The 24,993-nt window shown below is 41.1% G+C and overlaps 1 protein-coding gene and 1 pseudogene across 1 annotated transcript; both read left to right on the plus strand.

Annotated features, from left to right (window-relative positions):
- The first annotated feature begins 4,092 nt into the window (after positions 1–4,092).
- ZNF630 (zinc finger protein 630) lies at positions 4,093–12,181 on the plus strand. The gene is given in 11 exon segments (XM_043897428.1): positions 4,093–4,189; positions 8,178–8,239; positions 9,801–9,860; positions 9,863–9,944; positions 10,188–10,283; positions 10,465–10,743; positions 10,746–10,977; positions 10,979–11,253; positions 11,256–11,454; positions 11,456–11,846; positions 11,849–12,181. Coding segments are annotated over 11 exon segments (2,106 nt in total).
- Positions 12,182–22,650: 10,469 nt separating this feature from the next.
- LOC122689141 lies at positions 22,651–23,023 on the plus strand (annotated as a pseudogene).
- The last annotated feature ends 1,970 nt before the right edge of the window (positions 23,024–24,993 follow it).

A 24,993-nucleotide genomic window follows, 5' to 3' on the forward strand; every position in this document is an offset into this window, starting at 1 on the left:
TTCTCCAGGCAAGAATACTGGAGTGAGTGGCCATTCCCTTCACCAGGAAATCTTTCCCACCTAGGGACTGAATCCTGGCCTCCCTCACTGCAGGCAGATTCTTTGCCATCTGAGTCACCCCTTGGTGGCTTGCTTGCTTCCTTAAGCAATCCTCGATATAGAAGCTATGCCTTTCTTAACTGTACAATCCCACTCTTGGCCAACCTCAATGTAACCCTTTGTTACATTTTCTAAAATCAATGCCCCTTAGGGTTTACCTTGAACCTCTGACTCTATTAAACTCTTTTGACTTTCATACGAACTGCAAAATGCTGCTTCTGCCCACTTTAAGTGACGCGGGCAGTAAGTCCAGGCTGTGAGTGACAGGAGTGGGCAGGCCTCTCTGTGTTCAAAGGAGCCAATGGCAGACTGTCAGTAACAAGAGGGTGCGGACCCTGACCTGCGAAGGAGCAATAGGATGCAGGAGGGCGATGACGCTAGGCAAGGAGTGGTGCGTGGGGAGTGTATTCTAAGCACCTAAATGAATACAAACACTGTGTCAAAGTACTCTTCACTTTCTCTAGATGCTGGAGAAAGGAGGCTTCTGCAGAGCAGTCTCTCAGGCCGTGATTATACTATCCCACATTAGCATCACCTGCCTCTCCCCCGGTTCCCACAGAACAGCCTAATCGGCCGCATCTCCATGCCTTTGCTCTGGTGGTGACTTAGCTCAGGGCAGGGATCACCCATTCTTCCTCCCAGGACAGTGGCAGCCGTTCGGAGTCTCACACTGCTTTCAGAGCACCAAGTCCAATTATCTTGCCTCTGAAATTCCACGAGGACTTCCCGGACTCAAAAACACATATATCCTCGGGCTGGAATGGCAGTCCCCAGAAGTCGTGGGAGGCACTATCCATTTCTCGGTTCACAACCAAGTTGCTGTCGCAGAGCGAGTGACACCAGTTTTGTTACTGGCAGAGCTGGGCTCCACGGCTGATTCTGAATGGGTGGAAGATAAGATGATGTGCAATCCAGACCCAACAAGGAGGGTTAGAAGGGGAAGGGAGTTTCAAGGGATGTTGAGCCCATTTGTGCAAGCGGGGAGCCAAGCCTGGCTTGAGAAGATTTGGGGTCCTGATTGCAGAGCCAGGGTGAGGGGCCCAGCTGAGTGATGGGTGTCTGTGTGGACAGCGATGGGGACATGTGGAAGGAATAATGAGGGGGTCCTTTGGACTAAATGATGTGAACAACAGTGATAGGGGAGTCTGAGTATCAGGCATAATGATGTATGGTATATGTGATAGGGAGTTTAATGGGGATAAGTGATGGGGGATTTGTTAGGTGAGAATTGCTGTCTGTAGGGTGAATGATAGGATTTCAAGGGGTAAGTAAAGGAGGTCTATAGGGTGAGTGAAAGGGACCTGGGATGAGTGATGGAGGGTCTGTTGGGAAAGTGATGGGGGATCTGTGAGGTGAGCAATAGGAGGTCTATAAGATGAGTGATGAGGGTCTATGGGGACAGGAATGGGAATATGTAGGGATGTCATGTTGCGATTCTTTGGGGTCCATGATGGGTGGCTCTTTTAGACCAATAATACATCCATGAATAAACAAAAATTTCAGCCCTTGTGGTTTCAGCATTACAGTGGAAGAGTCAGACACTGAGGTTTTGATTTATTTTCCCTGATGACTACCTTTTCATATATGCATTGATCACTTGGAAATTCTGTTTTGTGAGGTGCCTAGTCAGATATTTTGCTCATTTTTATTTTGCATTGCTTGCTTTTTCCTTATTGGTTTGCAGGAGTTGGTTTCATATATTTGGATACCACTCTTTTACTTGTGATATGTGTTTTGCAACTATCTCAATTTTTGGTTTCTCTTTTCCTTATGTGCCTTTGAATATCAAAGAAATTCTTGCACTGTTAAGGATATTCTAGGACCTGCAACAGATTTCCCAACCTGAGGATCTGGCAAAGGGACTTAGAACCCCCAGGGAATTTGACTTTAGAGGCCAGTGGGATTTGATTACAGAAATTCCACAGGACTGGGTAAACAGACTCTTGGAGGGCACAAAGAAAAACTTGTGTACACCAGGAGCAGTGTCCCCACAAGAGACTGAGTCAGACTTGCCTGTGAGTGTCCAGGAGTCTCCAGCAGAGGCGTGGGTCAACAGTGGCCTGCCGTGGGGTCAGGGAAACTGAATAAAACAGTGGGTACATAAGTCCTTTTGAAGGAGGTTACCATTACCATAGTTTGGCCTCAAGCCAAACAACATGGAGGGAACACAGCTCCACCTATCAACAGAAAACTGGATTAAGATTTACCGGAAAAAAAAAAAAAAAAAAGATTTACTGAGCATGGCCCTGCCCATCAGAACAAGACCCAAATTCCTCCACAGTCAGTCTCTCCCATCAGGAAGCTTCCACAAGCCTCTTATCCTTATCCATCAGAGGGCAGACAGAATGAAAACCACAAGCACAGAAAACTAACCAAACTGATCACATGAATTGCAGCCTTGTCTAACCCAATGAAACAATGAGCCCTGCCATGTAGGGCTACCCAGGACAGACAGGTCATGGTGGAGAGTTCTGACAAAACGTGGTCCACTTGAGAAGAAAACGGCAAACCACTTCAATATTCTTGCCTTGAGAACCTCATGAATAGTATGAAAAGGCAAAAAGATAGGACACTGAAAGATGAACTCCCCAGGTCAGTAGGTGCCCAATATGCTACTGGAGACCAGTGGAGAAATAAATCCAGAAAGAATGAAGAGACGGAGCCAAAGCAAAAACAACACCCAGTAGTGGATGTGACTTGTGATGGAAGTAAATTTCGATGCTGGAAAGAACAATATTGCATAGGAACCTGGAATGTTAGGTCCATGGATCAAAATAAATTGGAAGTGGTCAAACAGGAAATGGCAAGAGTGAACATTGATATTTTAGGAATTAATGAACTAAAATGGACTGGAATGGGCGAATTTAGTTCAGATGACCATACTATCTATTACCATGGGCAAGAATTCCTTAGAAGAAATGGAAAAAAGTGAAAGTGAAGTCGCTTAGCCATGTCCGACTCTTTGCGACCCCATGGACTGTAGCCTTCTCCATCCATGGGATTTTCCAGGCAAGAATACTGGAGTAGATTGCCATTTCCTTCACCAGGAGATCTTCCTGACCCAGGGATTGAACCCAGGTCTCCCACATTGTAGGCAGACGCTTTACTGTCTGAGCCACCAGGGAAGAAGAAATGGAGTAACCCTCATAGTCAACAAAAGAGTCTGAAATGCAGTACTTGGGTGCAATCTCAAAAATGACAGAATGATCTCTGTTAGTTTCCAAGGCAAACCATTCAATATCACAGTAATCCAAGTCTATGCTCCAACAACTAATGCTGAAGAAGCTGAAGTTGAACGGTTCTATGAAGACCTAACAAGACCTTCTAGAACTAACACCAAAAAAGATGTCTTTTCATCATAGGGGACTTGAATGAAAAAGTAGGAAGTCAAGAGATATCTAGAGTAACAGGCAAACTTGGCCTTGGAGTACAAAATGAAGCAGGGGAAAAGCTAACAGAGTTTTGCCAAGAGAATGCACTGGTCATAGCAAACACCCTTTTTCAACAACACAAGAGAAGACTCTACACATGGACATCACCAGATGGCCAATACCAAAATCAGATTGATTTTTTTTTTTAAGATGGAGAAGCTCTATACAGTCTGCAATAACAAGACTAGGAGACGACTCAGATTGTGAACTCCTTATTTCAAAATTCTTTGATATATAATAGTAAGACTTATAATAAGAATATTCACAGCTACTGTGTGCCAGGCACCATTATAATAAATGCTAATGGAACTAACTCATCTAATATACCCAGAAATGCTTTTCTAGGTACTATTATTGTCCCCATTTTTCAGATGAATAGACTGAGGCACAGCTAGTACATGGTTTAGACAGAGCTCTAAAGCAGTGAAGTCATAAATAAGGGAACAACCTTATAAAAATTTCTTTGTGTATTTGTATAGGCCAAATTCTTAGACATGAGTATGCTAGGTTAGAGAGAAAGCATATTTAAAATGTAAAGAGCATTTCTTGCAGAAGCGTGGCCATGAGGAGCTACCCCTCGCCCAAGGTCAGGGCTTGCTACCGAGAGCGCCAGGCTGTGACAGCACAGGAGGAGCGAGAGGAGCTACCCCATGTCCGAGGTTAGGGGCGGCAGCCGGGAAGAGCTACCCCATGCCCCAGATCAGGGGCGACGGCTGAGAGGAGCAACCCCACATCCAAGGTAAGGAAGAGCGGCTGCACTTTGCTGGAGCAGCCATAAAGAGATACCCCACGTCCAAGGTAAGAGAAACCCAAATAAGACAGTAGGTGTTGCGAGAGGACATCAGAGGGCAGACACAATGAAACCATAATCACAGAAAACTAGCCAATCTGATCACACGGACCACAGTCTTGTCAAACTCAATGAAACTAAGCCATGCCGTGTGGGGCCACCCAAGACGGATGGGTCATGGTGGAGAGGGCTGACAGATTGTGGTCCACTGGAGAAGGGAATGGCAAACCACTTCACTATGCTTGCCTTGAGAAACCCATTTAACAGTATGAAAAGGCAAAATGATAGGATACTGGGAGGAACTCCCCAGGTCGGTAGGTGCCCAATATGCTACTGGAGATCAGTGGAGAAATAACTCCAGAAAGAATGAAGGGATGGAGCCAAAGCAAAAATAATACCCAGTTGTGGATGTGACTGGTGATAGAAGCAAGGTCCGATGCTGTAAAGAGCAATATTGCATAGGAACCTGGAATGTTAGGTCCATGAATCAAGGCATACTGGAAGTGGTCAAACAGGAGATGGCAAGAATGAATGTCAACATTCTAGGAATCAGCGAACTAAAATGGACTGGAATGAGTGAATTTAACTCAGATGACCATTATATCTACTACTGTGGGCAGGAATCCCTTAGAAGAAATGGAGTAGCCATCACGGTCAACAAGAGTCTGAAATGCAGTCCTTGGATACAATCTCAAAAATGACAGAATAATCTCTGTTCATTTCCAAGGCAAACCGTTCAATATCACGGTCATCCAAACCTATGCCCCAACCAGTAACGCTGAAGAAGCTGAAGTTGAACGATTCTATGATGACTTACAAGACCTTTTAGAACTAACACCCAAAAAAGATGTCCTTTTTATTATAGGGGACTGGAATGCAAAAGTAGGAAGTCAAGAAACACCTGGAGTAACAGGCAAATTTGGCCTTGGAGTACAGAATGAAGCAGGGCAAAGGCTAATAGAGTTTTGCCAAGAGAATGCACTGGGCATAGCAAACACCCTCTTCCAACAACACAAGAGAAGACTCTACACATGGACATCACCAGATGGTCAACACTGAAATCAGACTGATTATATTCTTTGCAGCCAAAGATGGAGAAGCTCTATACAGTCAGCAAAAACAAGCTGACTGTGGCTCAGATCATGAACTCCTTATTGCCAAATTCAGACTTAAACTGAAGAAAGTAGGGAAAACCACTAGACCATTCAGGTATGACCTAAATCAAATCCCTTATGACTATACAGTGGAAGTGAGAAATAGATTTAAGGGACTAGATCTGACAGACAGAGTGCCTGATGAACTATGGATGGCGGTTTGTGACATTGTACAAGAGACAGGGATCAAGACTATCCCCATGGAAAAGAAATGCAAAAAGGCAAAATGGTTGTGTGAGGAGGCCTTACAAATAGCTGTGAAAAGAAGAGAAGCAAAATGCAAAGGAGAAAAGGAAAGATATCCCCATTTGAATGCAGAGTTCCAAAGAATAGCCACGAGAGATAAGAAAGCCTTCCTCAGCGATCAATGCAAAGAAATAGAGGAAAACAACAGAATGGGAAAGACTAGAGATCTCTTCAAGAAAATTAGAGATACCAAGGGAACATTTCATGCAAAGATGGGTTCGATAAAGGATAGAAATGGTATGGACCTAACAGAAGCAGAAGATATTAAGAAGAGGTGGCAAGAATACACAGAAGAACTGTACAAAAAAGATCTTCATGGCTCAGAGAATCACGATGGTGTGATCACTCACCTAGAGCCAGACATCCTGGAATGTGAAGTCAAGTGGGCCTTAGGAAGCATCACTACGAACAAAGCTAGTGGAGGTGATGGAATTCCAGTTGAGCTATTTCAAATCCTGAAAGATGATGCTGTGAAAGTGCTGCACTCAATATGCCAGCAAATTTGGAGAACTCAGCAGTGGCCACAGGACTGGAAAAGGTCAGTTTTCATTCCAATCCCAAAGAAAGGCAATGTGAAAGAATGCTCAGACTACCACACGATTGCACTCATCTCACACACTAGTAAAGTAATGTTCAAAATTCTCCATGCCAGGTTTCAGCAATACGTGAACCGAGAACTTCCAGATGTTCAAGCTGGTTTTAGAAAAGGCAGAGGAATCAGAGATCAAATTGCCAACATCCACTGGATCATCAAAAAAGCAAGAGAATTCCAGAAAAACATCTATTTCTTCATTTTATTGACTATGCCAAAGCCTTTGACCTTGTGGATCACAATAAACTGTGGAAAATTCTGAAAGAGATGGGAATACCAGACCACCTGATCTGCCTCTTGAGAAACCTGTATGCAGGTCAGGAAGCAACAGTTAGAACTGGACATGGAACAACAGACTGGTTCCAAATAGGAAAAGGAGTACGTCAAGGCTGTATACTGTCACCCTGTTTATTTAACTTGCATGCAGATGCAGATGCAGTACATCATGTGAAACTCTGGGCTGGACGAAGCACAAGCTGGAATCAAGATTGCTGGGAGAAATATCAATAACCTCAGATATGCAGATGACACCACCCTTATGGCAGAAAGTGAAGAGGAACTAAAAAGCCTCTTGATGAAAGTGCAAGAACAGAGTGAAAAAGTTGGCTTAAAGCTCAACACTCAGAAAACTAAGATCATGGCATCTGGTCCCATCACTTCATGGGAAATAGATGGGGAAACAGTGGAGACAGTGTCAGACTTTATTTTTTCAGGTTCCAAAATCACTGCAGATGGAGATAGCAGCCATGAAATTAAAAGATGCTTACTCCTTGGAAGGAAAGTTATGACCAACCTAGACAGCATATTAAAAAGCAGAGACATTAAGAAAAATAAATAAAAAGCAGAGACATTACTTTGCCACAAAGGTCCGTTTGATCAAGGCTATGGTTTTTCCAGTGGTCATGTATGAATGTGAGAGTTGGACTGTGAAGAAAGTTGAGTGCCGAAAAATTGATGCTTTTGAACTGTGGTGTTGGAGAAGACTCTTTTTTTTTTTTTTTTTTTGAGAAAGACAATGAATTATTTATTACAAAACATTACGATAAGAACTGTGAGTAAACAGAAAATGAGGAGAAGAGGTAATCTAGAGAAGTTGGGTTTAACCTAAAGGATCCATGCACAGAAGTTAGGGGTCTGTGGTCTTGAAGGGAAAATCTCTTGAGAGTCCCTTGGACTGCAAGGAGATCCAACCAGTCCATCATAAAGGAGATCCAACCAGTCCATCATAAAGGAGATCCGTCCTGGGTGTTCATTGGAAGGACTGATGTTGAAGCTGAAACTCCAATACTTCGGCCACCTCATGCTAAGAGTTGACTCATTGGAAAAGACCCTGATGCTGGGAGGGATTGGGGGCAGGAGGAGAAGGGGACGACAGACGATGAGATGGCTGGATGGCATCACCAACTCGATGGACATGAGTTTGAGTAAATTCCGGGAGTTGGTGATGGAAAGGGAGGCCTGGTGTGCTCTTTGCTGGGTCACAAAGAGTCCGACATGACTGAGTGACTGAACTGAACTGAAAGAGTATTTCTTAAATTCTATTTTGATATTGTATATTCAGCTTCTACATGTAGCTACAAGTCATTTACAAGGAGGACCACTTCCCAATATTTTCTCCACTACCAGATAGCACCAGTGTTTTTCATGCTTGTTGTTTTTATGGTTGAACATTATATCTTCTTTTCATCTGCTTTTCTTTAATGATTAAATGAGCATCAACATCTTTTCACATATGTATTCGCCATTTTGTGTTTCTCTGTAAATCTTCCATTTCCTTCTTTGTCTTTTGCTTATTGCTTTCTAACAGCTTTTTGTGTATGAGTAATATGAATTTGAAGTACACATTAAAACTTTTTTCTGGCTAGGTGGGGATTTATCCTCAACCTTTTTGGTGGTTCTCACTAGAATGCAAGATCTTCGAGGGAAGGTATTTTAACCAGGTTTCTTTCCTGTTGTATCCCCAGTCCTTAGACATTGCCTGGTATTCAACAGGTGGTCAGTAACTGCTTGTTGAGTGGATGAATTCGTTTTTCACTTCACAATATATTTTAGAGATTGTTGCCTGTGAATCTATGTAGAGCTTCCTTACTGCTTTTTATGACTCCATATGGCATTTCCTCATGGGGATTGAAGCATAATTGATTCATCCAATCCCCCATGAGGCTGTTTACATACTTTTGCTACTATAAACAGTGCTATAGTGAAATATCTTCATATGTGCTATTTTGCTCACGTATATGAGTATTTATATAGAATAATTTCTAGAAATGGAATTGCTAGTCAGAGGATATGTACATGTAGAATTATGATGAATATTGCCAAATTAATTGCCCTTAAAATATATTGTACTAGCATATACCCACAATTTGAGTGTGCTTGACATTTTCACCAACTCAGTGACCTATCAAACTTCAATCTTCAATAAAATATAAAGGAAATGTGATGTCTTAATTTCCTTTTTTCATGCAAATAATGCTGAGCATCATTTTACATGCTTAAAATCCATTTGTATTCTCTTTTCTGTGAATTGCTAGTCATGTCCTTTGACTATTTTTTTTTTAGGTTAAGTTGTTGGTCTTTTTATTTTTGCTTTGTAGGAGCTCTCTTTTGCTCAATTGAGGACATTAACTTTTTGTCCATCCTGTGTGTTGTGCCTATATCTTCTCTCCAGTTCATTGCTTGTTCTTTGAGTTATGATATATTTTGCCATGCAGTATAGAAAGTAGTCAAATTTACCAGTTTTCCTTTGTGGCACCTGTGTTTTGTAGCATGCTCTGTTAGAAGAGTCTTCTCCACTCTAAAATTATTTTTTTTTAAGCAAATCCATCTTTCCTGTCTTTATTTCATGGCGTCTCTTTTTCTTTGTTTAAATTTTTGTTAGATCTAATTTTTTTTATGTGTACAGAATGAAATAGAGAATTCAACTTTACATTTCTTCCTGATAACTACCCAGTTTTGAGTAATTTATCTTTTCTATACTTATTTGAAGTGCCACCTTTATTATGTATTAAATTTTCCACTTTTATTTGCATCTATTTTTAGGCTCTCTTGGAGAAGGAAATGGCAACCCACTCCAGTATTCTTGCCTAGAGAATCCTGTGGACAGAGGAGTGCGATGGGCTGCTGTCCATGGGGTCGCACAGAGTCGGACAAGACTGAAGCGACTTAGCATGCATGCATGCGTTGGAGAAGGAAATGGCAACCCACTCCAGTGTTCTTGCCTGGAGAATCCCAGGGACAGAGGAGCCTGGTGGGCTGCCATCTATGGGGTCGCACAGAGTCGGACACGACTGAAGCGACTTAGTGGCAGCAGCAGCAGCAGCTTAGGCTCTCTACTCTGTCCTACTAACTATTCTTGCTAATGGCAGAGTTTCACATTCTTTTTCTCATTAAATGTGCTACACAAAGTACAAAGTAGGCATCCTACAGGTATCGCTGTGGTAAAAATGATCAGAACGAGCAGATTGTACAGGAATATGCTGTTACAGGAACCAGTGACATTTGAGGATGTGGCTGTGGACTTCACCCAGGAGGAGTGGCAGCAGCTCCCTGGCAACACCCAGGAGGAGTAGGTCAGAAGACCCTAGGCAGGGATGTAATGCTGGAGATCTACAGCCACCTGGTATCTGTGGGTAAGGGAAAACTCTCTGTATAACAAAGAATCAAATACTCTTCATCTTTCAGAAGTGTTCAGACCTTTATGATTTTTTACAAACAGGATGTTTTATCGTTTCAGTTTTTTATGTTTATATTTTTGCTATATCTGGAATTGATTTTTGTGAGTTAAAGATCCATCTTTGCTGGGAGCTCCCTTTTTTCTCCTCATGAGTTTCTGAGCTGCCAAGACCAAGGTAATTGTAATTTTTCCTTAACAGGGTGTTCAGATTTAAAACTAGACATAATCTCCAAGTTGGAACATGGAAAGGACCCATGGATTATAGAGAGTGAGTTGTCAAGGTGGACCTATTCAGGTAAGTGAGAATTGGGGAAATGGCTTATAGAACATTTTCTTCTTCCCTGACATGAGTGGCTTCCTTTCTTCCTTAAAATTTGTCAGTTCTCCTTTTTAATATCCATCAGCCTCCTTAGAACATCTGTTCATTCCTGTTTTCTTTTTGGTGTCTATTTTATTTTACCTTTGTCTTCTTTCAGGTAGAGAGAAGAGCTCTGATTCTTGTCAGCAGATCATTTCTGGGGAACTTTCAGTTCAAATGGAGATACTGGAAAGAGCCCCAGAGGATAATTCATTGTACTCTGTCTTTAAAGTCTGGTATATTGATGGTCAGCTAGATAGATAACAAGGAAACCAAGGCAGGGTTTTGAGGCAGATCACAGTCTTCACCCATGAAACAATGACCAAGAAGAGAGGCCCTAAATGTAATGTATTTGGAAAAATATTCAGTGGATGCATAGACTTTGATCCTTCAAGTAAACACTCCATCACTTTGATTCATGTGAAAAGAGCTTGAAATCTAGTTTAGACTCACTAACTTGTAATAGGAGCTATATAAGAAAGAACCCCATTGAGAAATTTGGATGTGGGAAACCACCTAGCTATAGTTCTTCCTGTTCTGCGCCTGAGAAAATTCACATTGGAATGAAATCCCATGCACAAAGTTAACGTGAAAAAGTTATAAATCATAAGCAAGCCCATATTCAGTATAAGTTCAAGTTGGGAGAAACACAATGTTTGTAGTGTGTGTGGGAAGGGCTTTATTAAGAAGTCGCAGCTTGTTATACATCAAAGAGTTCATACTGCAGAGAAACTGTATGTATGTGGAGATTGTGGAAAAGCCTTCAGTGAGAAATCATACCTCATTGTGCATCAGAGGATTCACACTGGGGAGAAATCCTATGAATGTACTGAGTGTGGGAGGGCCTTCTCCCAGAAGTCACTCTTTATTGTTCATCAGAGAGTCCACACTGGAGAGAAAACTTATGAAAGTTTGGAGCGTCAAAAGCCTTCTCCCAGAAGACACATCTCATTATACATCAGCGAGTTCATAGCAGAGAGAAGCCCTTTGGATTCAGTGAGTGTGGTAAAGCCTTCTGTGAGAAATCTCATCTTTTTATACACTAGATAACTCATACTGAGGAGAAACCCTATGAAAGTACTAAATGTGGGAAGAACTTCCCTCGGAAAACAGCTTGTCATCCATCAGAGAATGCATACTGGAGAGAAACCCTGTAAGTGCAGTGAATATGGGAAAACTTCTGGCCAGCAGTCCCACCTAATAGGACACTGAAGAATTCATACAGGAGAGAAACCTTATATATGTACTGACTATGGGAAGGCTTTTTCCCGGAAGTCACACCTCTCTTGACACCAAAGGCTTCATACTGGAGAGAAACCTTATGCATGTACAGAATGTGGAAAAGCCTTCTCTCAGAAGTCACCTCTTATTATATGCCAGAGAATTCATACAGGAGAGAAACTGTATGAGTGTAGTGAATGTGGCAAAACATTTTCCCAGAAAGCACCCCTCATTATTCATCAGATAATTCACACAGGGGAGAAGGCCTATGAGTGCACTGAGAGTGTGGAAGGATCTTTTCCCTGAAGTCACATCTTATTTTACATCAGAGAGCTCATACTGGAGAGAAGCCATATGAATCTAATGAATGTGGAAAGGCCTTCTGTGAGAAGTCTCCACTAGTTGTACATCAGAGAATCCATACTAGGGAGAAACCTTCCAAATCTGCTGAGTATGTGATAACTTTTTCCCTGAAATCACAGATGATCACATACCAGAGAACACACACAGGGGAGAGACACTCCAAATACAATGACTATGGGAAGGTCTTCTGCCAGCAGATATACCTCACTGGACATCAGAATCCATGTAAGATAGAAACCTTATATGCATAGTGATTGTAGGAAGATTTTTTTCCCCAGAGGTCAGACCTCATTGTGCAAGGGAAAACTCACACTGAACAGAAATCCTATGGGTATGTTGGATATAAAAAGGTGTGGCACCTCCTTAACTGTAGAATAGACCTAAATATTCCTAAGTATATCTGATTATCCCTCCACAGAATGATCTGTCCAGGCCCTCAGAGTGTTTTCAATACTGTAAATAGAGAATGGATTTGTTTACTCTCAAATATCTCAGCCTCCTTAACAGAATAAACATGTCATGAACAATTAACATTGCTTTGATGTTATTCAATGTTGAAAGGTTTTGTAGAACTCTCCTATGAATATATTTTAGCATGATGCATTATTTGAAGGATATCTCTTTGTCATCTTTTTCTTCTGTCATCTTTTCTCTGTTTAGATTATATATGTATTTATATTATATTGATATATATTAACATATATGTGTAGTCCTTGCCATTTTCATAAAAATAATCCATTTACTCAAAGTTCTTAATATATTTGTGAAATTTTGAGTAGTCTCTTATGATTCACTTAATTTTCTCTCTTATATGTGGCTATTTCTCTAGTATCATTTCTCATAGAATGTATTTGTGGTTTCTTTTAGGTAAACTAATGCTAATACTTTATTAGTTTTTTGCCCCTTACCCAAGACTAGTTCTTGCTTTTATATAATTTTCCCATTTTCTGATTCATTCATTTGTACTTTTGTTTCATTAAAGTCCTTCCAACTGCTTTTATATTTCTTCTAACTTCTTTAGTTGACTGTGTAAATAACTAATCTGACCATCCCTGGTTTATTTATAGATGTATTTTGGGTTATATATTAATCTGAGAACAAATTTAGCCATTTGTGGTCCAATCTGAGAATATTCTGTTTTTTGGTAGGTAAACTCTACTGTTTAGCCCAACTTTGTTTGTAGGTTTGACAGATTTATTCCCAGGTGTCCCAGCCTATTTCCTGTTGTGCATCCTATTTTCATTGCTTTTATATCTTTTAATCTTTCATTATGGGGCCCTGAATTTTCTTCGTACTACTTCAGATGTGTTACTTGTGTTCCAGAGCATAAGCAAAGGGAAAGATGCTTCCAAAGGATTTTCAGGAAGCTAGCATAATCCTGATATCCATCGGTTGAGTTCAATTCAGTTCAGTCGCTCAGTCATGTCTGACTGTGATTCCATGGACTGCAGTACACCAGGCTTCCCTTTCCATCACCAACATCCAAAGCCTGCTGAAACTCATGTCCATCGAGTCGGTGATGCCATCCAACCATCTCATCCTTCATCGTCCCCTTCTCTTCCTGCCTTCAGTCTTTGCCAGCATTAGGGTCTTTTCAAATGAGTCAGTTTTTCACATCAATTAGGTGGCCAAAGTATTGGAGTTTCAGCTTCAGCATCAGTCCTTCCAATGAGTATTCAGGACTGATTTCCTTTAGGATTGACTGGTTTGTTCTCGCTGTCCAAGGGACTCTCAAGAGTCTTCTCCAACACCACAGTTCAAAAGCATCAATTCTTCGGTGCTCAGCTTTCTTTATAGTCCAACTCTCACATTCATACGTGACTACTGGAAAAACCATAGCTTTGACTAGATGGACCATTGTTGACAAAGTAATGTCTCTACTTTCTAATATGCTGTCTAGGTTGGTCATAGCTTTTCTTCCAAGGAGCAAGTGTCTTGTAATTTCATGGGTGCAGTCACCATCTGCAGTGATTTTGGAGCCCAAAAAAATAAAGTCTGTCACTGTCTCCATTGTTTCCCCACCTATTTGCCATGAAGTGATGGGACCAGATGCCATGATCTTAGGTTTCTGAATGTTGAGTTTGAAGCCACTTTTTTCACTCTCCTCTTTCACTTTCATCAAGAGGCTCTTTAATTCCTCTTTGCTTTCTGCCATAAGGGTGGTGTCATCTGCATATGAGGTTATTGGTTTTTCTCCCAGCAATCTTGATTCCAGCTTGTGCTTCATCCAGCCTGGCATTTTGCATGATGTACTCTGCATATAAGTTAAATAAGCAGGGTGACAATATACAACCTTGACGTACTCCTTTCCCAGTTTGGAACCAGTCTGTTGTTCCATGTCCAATTCTAACTGTTGCTTCCTGACCTGCAAACAGATTTCTCAGGAGGCAGGTAAGCTGGTCTGGTATTCCTATCTCTTTAAGAATTTCCCACAGTTTGTTGTGAGCCACACAGTTAAAGTCTTAAGTGTAGTCAATAAGGCAGAAATAAATGTTTTTCTGGAACTTTCTTGCTTTTTTGATGATCCAATGGATATTGGCAATTTGATCTCTGGTTCCTCTGCCTTTTCTAAAACCAGCTTGAATATCTGGAAGTTCACAGTTCACATACTGTTAAAGCCTGGCTTGGACAATTTTGAGTATTACTTTGTTAGTGTGTTAGATGAGCACAGTTGTGCAGCAGTTTAAACATTCTTTGGTATTGCCTTTATTTGGGATTGGAATGAAAATTGACCTTTTCAAGTCCCATGGCCACTGCTGAGTTTTCCAAATTTGCTGGCATATCGAGTGCAGCACTTTCACAGCATTATCTTTTAGAATTTGAAGTAGCTCAACTGGAATTCCATTGCTTCCACTAGCTTTGTTCACAGTGATGCTTCCTAAGGCCCACTTGACTTCACATTCCAGGATGTCTGGCTCTGGGTGAGTGATCACACCATTGTGGTTATGTGAGTCACGGAGATCTTTTTTGTATAGTTCTTCTGTGTATTCTTGCCACCTCTTCTTAATATCTTCTGCTTCTGTTAGGTCCATACCATTTCTATCCTTTATCGAACCCATCATTGCATGAAATGTTCCCTTGGCATCTCTAATTTTCTTGAAAAAATCTCTAGTCTTTCCCGTTTTATTGTTTTCATCTATTTCTTTGCACTGATCAGTGAGGAATGCTTTCTTATCTCTCTTTGCTATTCTTTGTAACTCTGCATTCAGATGGGTATATCTTTCCTTTTCTCCTTTGCCTTTAGCTTCTCTTCTTTTCTCAGCTATTTGTAAGGCCTCCTCAGACAACCATTTTGCCTTTTTGCATTTCTTTTTCTTGGGGATGGTCTTGGTCACTGCCTCCTGTACAATGTCATGAACCTCCATCCATAGTTCTTCAGGCACCCTATCAGATCTAACCCCTGAGTCTGTTTGTCACTTCCACTGTATAGTCATAAGGGATTTGATTTAGGGATTTTTGACTACTGATATCCATAAGGGATTTTTACTATGATATCCATAGTCTTGATAATCCATAATACTTGGGAGATGGGACTTGAGGCTGAAGAGAAACATGATGGCAGGCCTGTGGCTATAAATGTTCTGAGGACTTTTTAAAAAACCTTTCCACTTAATGCTAAGATTTTAGATAATTTCCCTTACAGTCTTTTGGACAGAAGTGGTTTTATTTCTATCTCATTCTTTCAGTGAGTGAAGACTTTGTTCCCGGATTTATGTCAGCAATCTTTACTCACCTTGAGTAGGATATGTTCTTAAAACCACAATGTGAGTAACCTACGTTCAGCAGATGCATTGGAAGTGAAGAGTAGGCAGTAGTGGAATGTCTGTGTTTGCTGAGGTTGCTGTGGCCAAGCTTCTGCGGTCTGGCCTCCTGTGGAGTAAGTTACTTGCAGCAAGCTACAGCAAGAGTGGGGAATTTCCTAAGAATGTCCCAGATTGTGGATAGACATTTCTTTATGTTCAACAAATCTTACTGAGCATGTACTCTATTGCAGGCACTAATTTGAGGATTATTCCATGAACAAAGCAAACAGAAACATTTCTGCCATCATGGAGAGATGGCTAATAAAAAAGCATATATTATACATGAATATAATACTGTTATATAGTATACAAATAAAAATTCAATGTAATATATGTAACCTTTTTATTATCCATCTCTCCATGAAGGCAGGGACATTTTTGTCTGCTTTGTCAGGCTACTTCATCCACAGCACTTAAGCACTTATCAGTGGAGGATAGGAGATAGATGATAGATAGATGGGATATGATATATGTATAAATATATAAAATGCTATATATATAACATAGATATATAACTATAGTTATATAGATAGCTTCTCTATTGATAAATGATTAAGTGCTGTGGATAAGAGTAAAGCAAGACATATATACAGCACTATATATAAAATATATAACCAACAAGAACTGATTATATAGCACAAGAAACTATATTCAATATCTTATGTTAATAATAGCCTATAATGGAAAAAAATGTAAAAAACAGAATATATATTCTAATATATATTTACATTGTAAATCAACTATGTTTCAATAAAAAATTTTTAAAAAGAAAGTAAGGCAAGATAAGGAAACAAGGAGTAGCCTATAGGATATGAGGTGGGCAGGGAAGGCCTCAATGACAGCATGCCATTTGAGCAGAGATATGAAGAAAATGTTGGCTTCCTGGGTGGCTCAGTGTAAATAATCTGCCTATGAATACAGAAGATGCAAGAGAGCATGTTCCACCCCTGGGTCAGGAAGATCCCCTGGAGAAGGAAATGGAAACCTGCTCCAGTATTCTTGCCTGGAAAACCCCATGGACAAAGGGGCCTGGCAAGCCACAGTCAATGGAGTTGCAAAGAATCATACACGACTTAATGACTAAACAACAACAATGACAATGAAGAAAATGAGGGCATGAAGGAGAGTGTGCCAGACAGAGGAAGCAGGAAGTGTAAAGGCCCTGACTCAGAGGCATACCTGAAATCACATCTCCAATGTATTTCAAAAATGCTTTAAGAATTTACCTTAAATGGTCTTAGATTGTTGTGACCCCATGTGCCTGAAAGAAGTGAATATAAATCCACTCTGGTGTAAGCCAGCCACCTTTCAACCCACAGATAAAATTCCAAGGTTTAAGAGCCAACAGTGGAAAAAAGTTATAAAGTACACAAGCAAACAAGACAATATTAATAAGATCCATAAGCAATAACAAACAGAATCAAACCCAAACCTTCAGATATTATGGAACTTCCCTGGTGCTCCATGCTTCCAATGCAGAGGGCACAGATTTGATCCCTGGTTGGGGAATTAAGATCTCACATGCTGCCTGGGGCAGCCAAAAAAGAAATGATTAGACATAGACTATAAAATAAGTATATATTTAAATTAACAAAAGAAGGCATATTAGTTTGCTATGGCTGCCATAAGAAAGTACCATGTGCTTAAACAAAAGAAATTTATCGTCTCATTGTTCTGGAGGCTAGAAGTCTAAAATCAAGGTGTTGATAAGGTTGCTTCCTTCTGAGGAACTGTAGGGCTTTGCTGGTAGCTCAGACGGTAAAGAATCTGCCTGCAATGCCAAGACCCAGGTTCAACCCCTGGGTCAGGAAGATCCCCTGGAGAAAGGAATGGCTACCCACTCCAGTATTCTTGCCTGGAGAATCCCATGGCCAGAGAAGCCTGGTGGGCTATAGTCCATGGGGTTGCAAAGAACCTGACACGACTTAATGACTAACACTTTGACTTTCAGAGAAGGACCTGTCCAGGCCTCTTTCCTTGGCTTGTAGATGGCTGTCTTCTCTCTGTGTCCTTCACACGGTCTTCCCTCTCTGCATGTTTCTGTATCTAAATATCCTGTTTTTTTTTTAATATCCTGTTTTTGTAAGGACACTGGTCATATTGAATTATGGCTCAATCTAGCCTCCAGAACTGTGAGACAATCTTTTTTTTGTTGTTGTTGTTGTACCCATTGTCTTTTTTTCCCTATCCTGTTTAATAGCTTTCTAGCCACAAAAACGAGGGCAACATATAACTGTGTATAACACTGTGCCATGTCAAGCATGCTGCTGTTATATTTTGTTTATTACAATCAGGGACTAAGCATTCTATGTGGCTCAGCTGGTAAAGAATCCACCTGCAATGTGGGAGATCTGGGTTCGATCCCTGGGTTGGGAAGATCCCCTGGAGAAGGGAAAGGCTACCCACTCCAGTAATCTGGCCTGGAGAATTCCAGGGACTGTATAGCTCATGGGGTCGCAGAGTCAGACACTACTGAACAACTTTCACTCACTTGCTCAAGCATTCTATCATCAAGGTTTATAATGACATATAACTTGGTCTGCTGAGAGCTGTAGACCATACAGTCTGATGGTCTGGTAGGGAGTCATTCCCAGAAATTCCTTCTTAAATGGTATATTTTATAGTATATGATCCTGAAAAATTAGAAGAAAAAGATACTGGAATACAGAGTTCCATTCAGTCATCAACAATTGGTCCAATTCATCATCATATGGCATCAACAAAATGTAACCCAAAGTGATGCGACTCAGGTTGCAAGCTTCTATTCAAACTTGTCAGGTTCCAAAAGCAAGGCAAGCATATAGCTTCACCATTTTAAGCACCTGGTATACTTGTGCTAAGAGACAAGGCTTTTGCTCTGAGCCTCTCTCAAGGCACCAGTGTAATAGTGGATTTCCCTCATTGCATAAACCATTTATTCATTCCCTTTCCCTCAGTTACCATTTCTTCTTTTCTCCATTCGTCATTGATTTTAACCCAAACTTTTCCACCTGTGGAGGGGATGTTAAGGGCAGTTGCTGTGCTGGTCCAGATTGCTGACAGCAATACCAGTCTAGCAATGCATCCTCCCTCAGTCTATTCCCATTCATACGGGTAGTGTTACATAGATAAAGAACTAGTGGGCTACTCTGACCAGTAAGTAATAGAGCTGTATTAACTGAGATTCAACTGTCTTCACCCAGGTATTCATGATGGTTTCTTGGACTCTTTGTGTCCTTTTCTGCTGGAAAAATAGGAATATACAATGGTGAGTCACACCTTTTAATTTAGTCCAGTGTTCTGGACATTTGTTTGCTGTAGCATGGTAATAAGGAATTACTTTTCTTTCTGGTAAAGAGATGTTTCTTTGCCCCTCTGTAAGGCTTCTTTTGTATTTCCTTGGCTCCCCTAAACTGGGGATTGTGCATGGGAGTTATCTCAGCTCCCCAAACCCATGGATTTGGTATGGATCTTTCATTAGCTCCCCAGTCCCTAAAGATAGCATGTGGGGAGTTCACATGGCTCTTTACTCCAGAAATTGCACGTGGGTGTTCCTTTGGCTTTCTTCCCCGGAGATTGCATAAAGGGTTCCCTCAGCTCTCTAATCTTGGTTTAACTATTTGTTAATCTCATAACTGATGCTTTTGAACTGTGGTGCTGGAGAAGACTCTTGAGAGTCTCTTGGACAGCAAGGATATCAAACCAGTTAATCCTAAAGGAAATCAACCCTGAATATTCTATTGGAAGGACTGATGCTGAAGCTCCAATATTTTGGCCACTTGATGCAAAGAGCCAACTCATTGGAAAAGAGCCTGATGCTGGGAAAGATTGAGGGCAGGAGGAGAAGGGAGCAACAGATGTTAAGATGGTTGTACGGCATCACTGACTCAATGGATATGAGCTTGAGAGAAGCCTGGCATGCTGCAGTCCATGGGTTTGCAGAGAGCCAGACACGACTGAGCAATTGAACGATAACAACAACAAATCTCATTCTGCCAGGTGTCTTCCCTACTCTTCTTCTCTGCTTATTATATGTGTTGCCATTACTGCACTTACTTAGTTTAATAAATTCATAAATAGCAAAAATTTACCAAAGGCAATTTGGAACTTCAGTGACTTCTTTGGAAAACTTGAGGCCTTCCCAAACTGGCACATTCAAGGCTTGCCCCTTCTCACCACTTCATTCCTTCTTCCTCCTCTTACTGCCTCTGTTCTTCCCTAAAGTTGCCTTAAGTCCTTTGATCTGTCTCCCTTCAACATCCCTGCCTAATCTTTCTCTTCCTACTCCAGCCCCTCAGCTTCCTGTATAGTCACTCCTGACTCCAGAGGCAACCACCTAAAGCTGAGAAAGCTAACTGGAAACAGACTGGCTATTTTATCCACTCAGATATCTTTGGAGACATTCAGGTGGCTTCTGGGTATCTCTTTGGCCCGTCTTCCCATATTTATCCCTCCCACAGCCTCCATAAGATTGGGGCTTCCCAAGTGGCACAGTGGTAAAGAATCTGCCTGCCGATGCAGGAGACACAGGAGACACAGGTTCGATCCCTGGATTGGGAAGATCCCCTGGAGTAGAAAATGGCAACCCACTTCAGTATTCTTGCTTGGAAAAATCCCATTGACAGAGGAGCCTGCAGGCTACAGTCCATGGGGTTGCAAAGAGTTGGACATGACTGAGCACGCACACAACTCCATAAGTATTACACATCAGGTCAAAGTAGATGGTGGGAACTCTAAGCCCTCATATTAAACAGATAACCTCACTTGTTCTATCTGTCAGAATAATCCTGATAAAAATATAAAGGGGGGCAAAGACAAGGGCCATAACTGTGTTATATTAACCAGGGAGTTCTATATTTCTATGTTTATGCATGACTCAACTAAAATTTTAGAATGATGGCTATAAGATCCTTATTTGTATCTGTCTGTATGTTTACATATGTATGTATGTTGTATGTTATGTAATATTTTTCTGACTTTCAGATAGTGTTACCAAATTGTTCAAATATCCTGACAACTTTTGACATTTTGCCTTCCCTAAATCTAATCCAAATTGATATCTTTTATATCCAAAATTGACTTTGTGGTTTCCCAGAGGGCCACTGGAAAATCACAAAGGATTTGTTCTTTCATCTTGTAAAAAGAGGTGCTAAAATGATTAGATTTATTTAATATTATATAAAAGATTATATAAATTACATGGGAAGTGTTGTCAAAAAATACTCATCCTTCCTTAGATTAAAGTTGTTTGGGTAAAATGTTATTAACATAAATATTTCAAAAATTATGTAAGGTTCCTAGAGATTTGTCATTGTGCTCACTGTCTCTGATATATTTCTATTTGTGTCATCATGCTGCTTTACCTTATGTTGTGTGTGTGTACATGCTCAGTCACTGAGTCATGTCTAACTCTTTGTAACCCCACGGACTGTAGCCCTCCAGGCTCCTCTGTCCATGGGATTTCTCAGGCAAGAAGACTGGAGTGGGGTCTTCTACTGGATGCCTACTGGAGTGGGGCATCTTCTACTCCAGGGGATCTTCCTGACCCAGGGATCGAACCCACATCTCTTGGATCTGCTGAATTGGCACCTGGGGAACCCCCTTACCTTATTTTAGGTAGCAACAAACAATTTTATAAATAATACTTTCAATTATTTGAAAAACATTAACTTGGTCACAATTTTACTTTTCAAAATCTGCTATATTATAGGCTAACTGGGAGTTATAAAAAACCATAAAACTATAAAACTATAGTTTTATATATAAAACTATAAAAACTAGTTTTTTATATATATAGTTATATAAAAACTATAAAACTCACCTTTTGAGTTTTCTTAATAGGTAGATATGTAGGAACTTTTCTTCAGCTCCTAAATCTCATGGTTATAAAATAAATATGTTCTTACTATCATATATGTTTTCTCTCTGGCTTGAAACTTTCCCTTGTAAAAGGGCTGCTGCCACTGTGGTTGCTAAACTTTTATTAGGACAAGTGTTCCACACTGGCTCTTTCAAGTGACTGAAAGGCCCATTTCATGAGTAAAATCATCCAAGAAATCCAATGAGTTCTTCATTTATCACAAAAATTACACTGTCTTTGTCATCCCCTTACTCATTTGGAATGATAGAGCTAAAGGATGATTAAAATAAAAACTTGCTAAACTGATGGAAGAAGTCACTCTCCCATGGCCTAAGGGTTTCACCCTTATCCCTGGTTGCTCTCTGGTCCTTTCTGATGGGTCATACCAACTGTTCTCTTATAAAATTATTGGCTAGCCCTTAGAATTCTCTATTCTGTTGAGCTCTTGAAGACTCTAACTAGGTCAATTCAGACATTCTAAAATTTGGCAAGAAATTTATTCATTATTCCCAAACTTCTCTTCAGCAAGTTGAAGCTGCTTTTTCCCCATTTCTCCCATGTATACCACTATATAACCTAGAAACTGGAGACTTAATTCTCTCATGGCAACCAGAAAGCTAATCTTGAGTCTTATTGTGTGTGTGTGTGTGTGTGTGTGTGTGTGTGTGTGTGTGTGCGCGCTAAGTCACTTCAGTCATGTCCAGCCCTTTGCAACTCTATGAACTGCTAGGCTCCTCTGTCCATGGAGATTCTTCAGGCAAGAATACTAGAGTGGGCTGCCATGCCTTTCTACAGGGGATCTCCCTGACCCAGGGAACAAACCCACATCTCTGATGTCTCCTGAATTAGCAGGTGGGTTCTTTACCACTAGTGCCATTTAGGAAGCCCCTGAGTCTTATTAACAGGGCCCTTTCATCATTATCTTTACATCATTAACTCTACCTCCAAACCCCAGGGGGTCAAATCCTGGATTGGTGTTTCTCAACTGAAAAGATATTAAAATCTACTCTAAGTGGAAGTCCATCCCAACTGCAGACTCTAAACTGAAGGTCTTGGAAAGTGACCAGTAAGATGGAAGATGAGGAAGTTGCCAAGAGCTGGAAGGAGGTGGCAGACGATGGGGAAGTCCAAATCTCCTTCCAGAGTGCCTACTGTGATTCAGGATGACAGCCTTCCCAGGAGCCCCCTCTACAGATCAGCATCCTCAAGAGGCCCAACCGCACTGGTGTGATCAGCAAGCCCCAACTCCACCAGCAGGCCAGCGCTAGTGTCAAGTCCCTAGTGCAGCAGGAGGTAGCAGAGCCTGTGCAGCACCAGCCCTGAAGAAGATCAAGAGAAATCTACCCTCGACAGGCCAATCAGGATCTCCCAACCCGAAGACAGCAGGCATCTCAGCAATGTGATCAGACAGCCTTTGGGGTCCTGATGGGTCACAAAGCTTCAAACAGTGAAGATAAATGCAGGCAGGAATGGATGTTGCTGTCTTCACTTCTTGAGTGGGCCATTGGCTGCGGGTCACACTGCTGTGGCAGACAGCTGGACTTGAGCAGAGGAAGCGACCTGGCTTACTTGCACTCTGATACCCTTTGCTCCACCCACTGTGACCATGAACCCCATATGCTGTGACTTCCCTCCCTCCTCTTCCCACTGTGATTGGCACGTCTACAAGGGCTTCCCAACTCAATGGGAAGGGAAAGGGTGGGGAGTTAGAGGAGGGTTGGGGGATCCACCCAAGGACTCGAGTAGAGAGTACCACTTGGCTACTTGGGGTAAAGTCAGTGCCAGCAATAATAGTTTATCATGCTCATTAACTTGAGATTTCAAAACACAACTGAGAACTCCCATCCACACACTCTCAAGTGCATGTCTTCATCACTCAAAAACCAAGTTCCATTTGAAAATATCCTATTTTTTCTTTTCTTCCTAATTTTGTTTCTTTACACAAATTTTTAAAAAATAAATTTTATTTATTATTATTTATTTATTTATTGGCTGTGCTGGGTCTTTGAAGCTTTCTCTAGTTGGGGTGAGTGGGGGGTACTCTCTAGTAGTGGTACATGAGCTTCCCAGTGTGGTGGTTTCTACTGTTGTGGAGCACAGGCTCTAAGGCACAAGGGCTTCAGTAGCTGTGGTGCACTGGCTCAGTTTCTGGCGCCTGGGCTTAGTTGCTTTGTGGCATGTGGGATCTTCCTGACCAGGGATCAAACCCGTGTCCCCTGAATTGCAAGACAGATTCTTAGTCCCTGGACCACCAGGGAAGCCCCTGTTTATACTAGTATTTGATTTACCAAAAAAAGTGCCTGGGAGAGGTTTTAGCAGTTTAATGAATTTTTAATTGAGAAAGAATAGTTTGTTAGTCTACTTAAAAATGTTTCTGGGCTAGGCATATACCCAGAGGAAACCAAAATTGAAAGAGACACCTGTATCCCATTGCTCACTGCAGCACTATTTACAATAGCTAGAACATGGAAGCAACTTAGATGTCCATCGACAGATGAATGGATAAAGAACTTGTCGTACAAAAATAAACTCAAAATGGATTAAAGATCTAAATGTAAGACCAGAAACTATAAACTCCTAGAGGAAAACATAGGCAAAACACTCTCCGACATAAATCACAGCAAGATCCTCTATGACCCACCTCCCAGAATATTGGAAATAAAAGCAAAAATAAACAAATGGGACCTAATGAAACTTAAAAGTTTTTGCACAACAAAGGGAACTATAAGCAAGGTGAAAAGACAGCCTTCAGATTGGGAGAAAATAATAGCAAACAAAGAAACAGACAAAGGATTAATCTCAAAAATATACAAGCAACTCCTGCAGCTCAATTCCAGAAAAATAAATGACCCAACCAAAAAATGGACTAAAGAACTAAACAGACATTTCTCCAAAGAAGACATACAGATGGCTAACAAACACATGAAAAGATGCTCAACATCACTATCAGAGAAATGCAAATCAAAACCACAATGAGGTACCACTACACGCCAGTCAGAATGGCTGCTATCCAAAAGTCTACAAGCAATAAATGCTGGAGAGGGTGTGGAGAAAAGAGAACCCTCTTACCCTGCTGGTGGGAATGCAAACTAGTACAGCCGCTATGGAGAACAGTGTGGAGGTTCCTTAAAAAACTGGAAATAGAACTGCCATATGACCCAGCAATCCCACTCCTGGGCATACACACCAAGGAAACCAGAACTGAAAGAGACACGTGTACCCCAATGTTCATTGCAGCACTGTTTATAATAGCCGGGACATGGAAGCAACCCAGATGCCCATCAGCAGACGAATGGATAAGGAAGCTGTGGTACATATACACCATGGAATATTACTCGGCCATTAAAAAGAGTTCATTTGAATCAGTTCTAATGAGATGGATGAAACTGGAGCCCATTATACAGAGTGAAGTAAGCCAGAA

This window comes from Cervus elaphus, chromosome X (genome assembly GCF_910594005.1).
Source record: "Cervus elaphus chromosome X, mCerEla1.1, whole genome shotgun sequence".
NCBI classification, from domain to species: domain Eukaryota; kingdom Metazoa; phylum Chordata; class Mammalia; order Artiodactyla; family Cervidae; genus Cervus; species Cervus elaphus.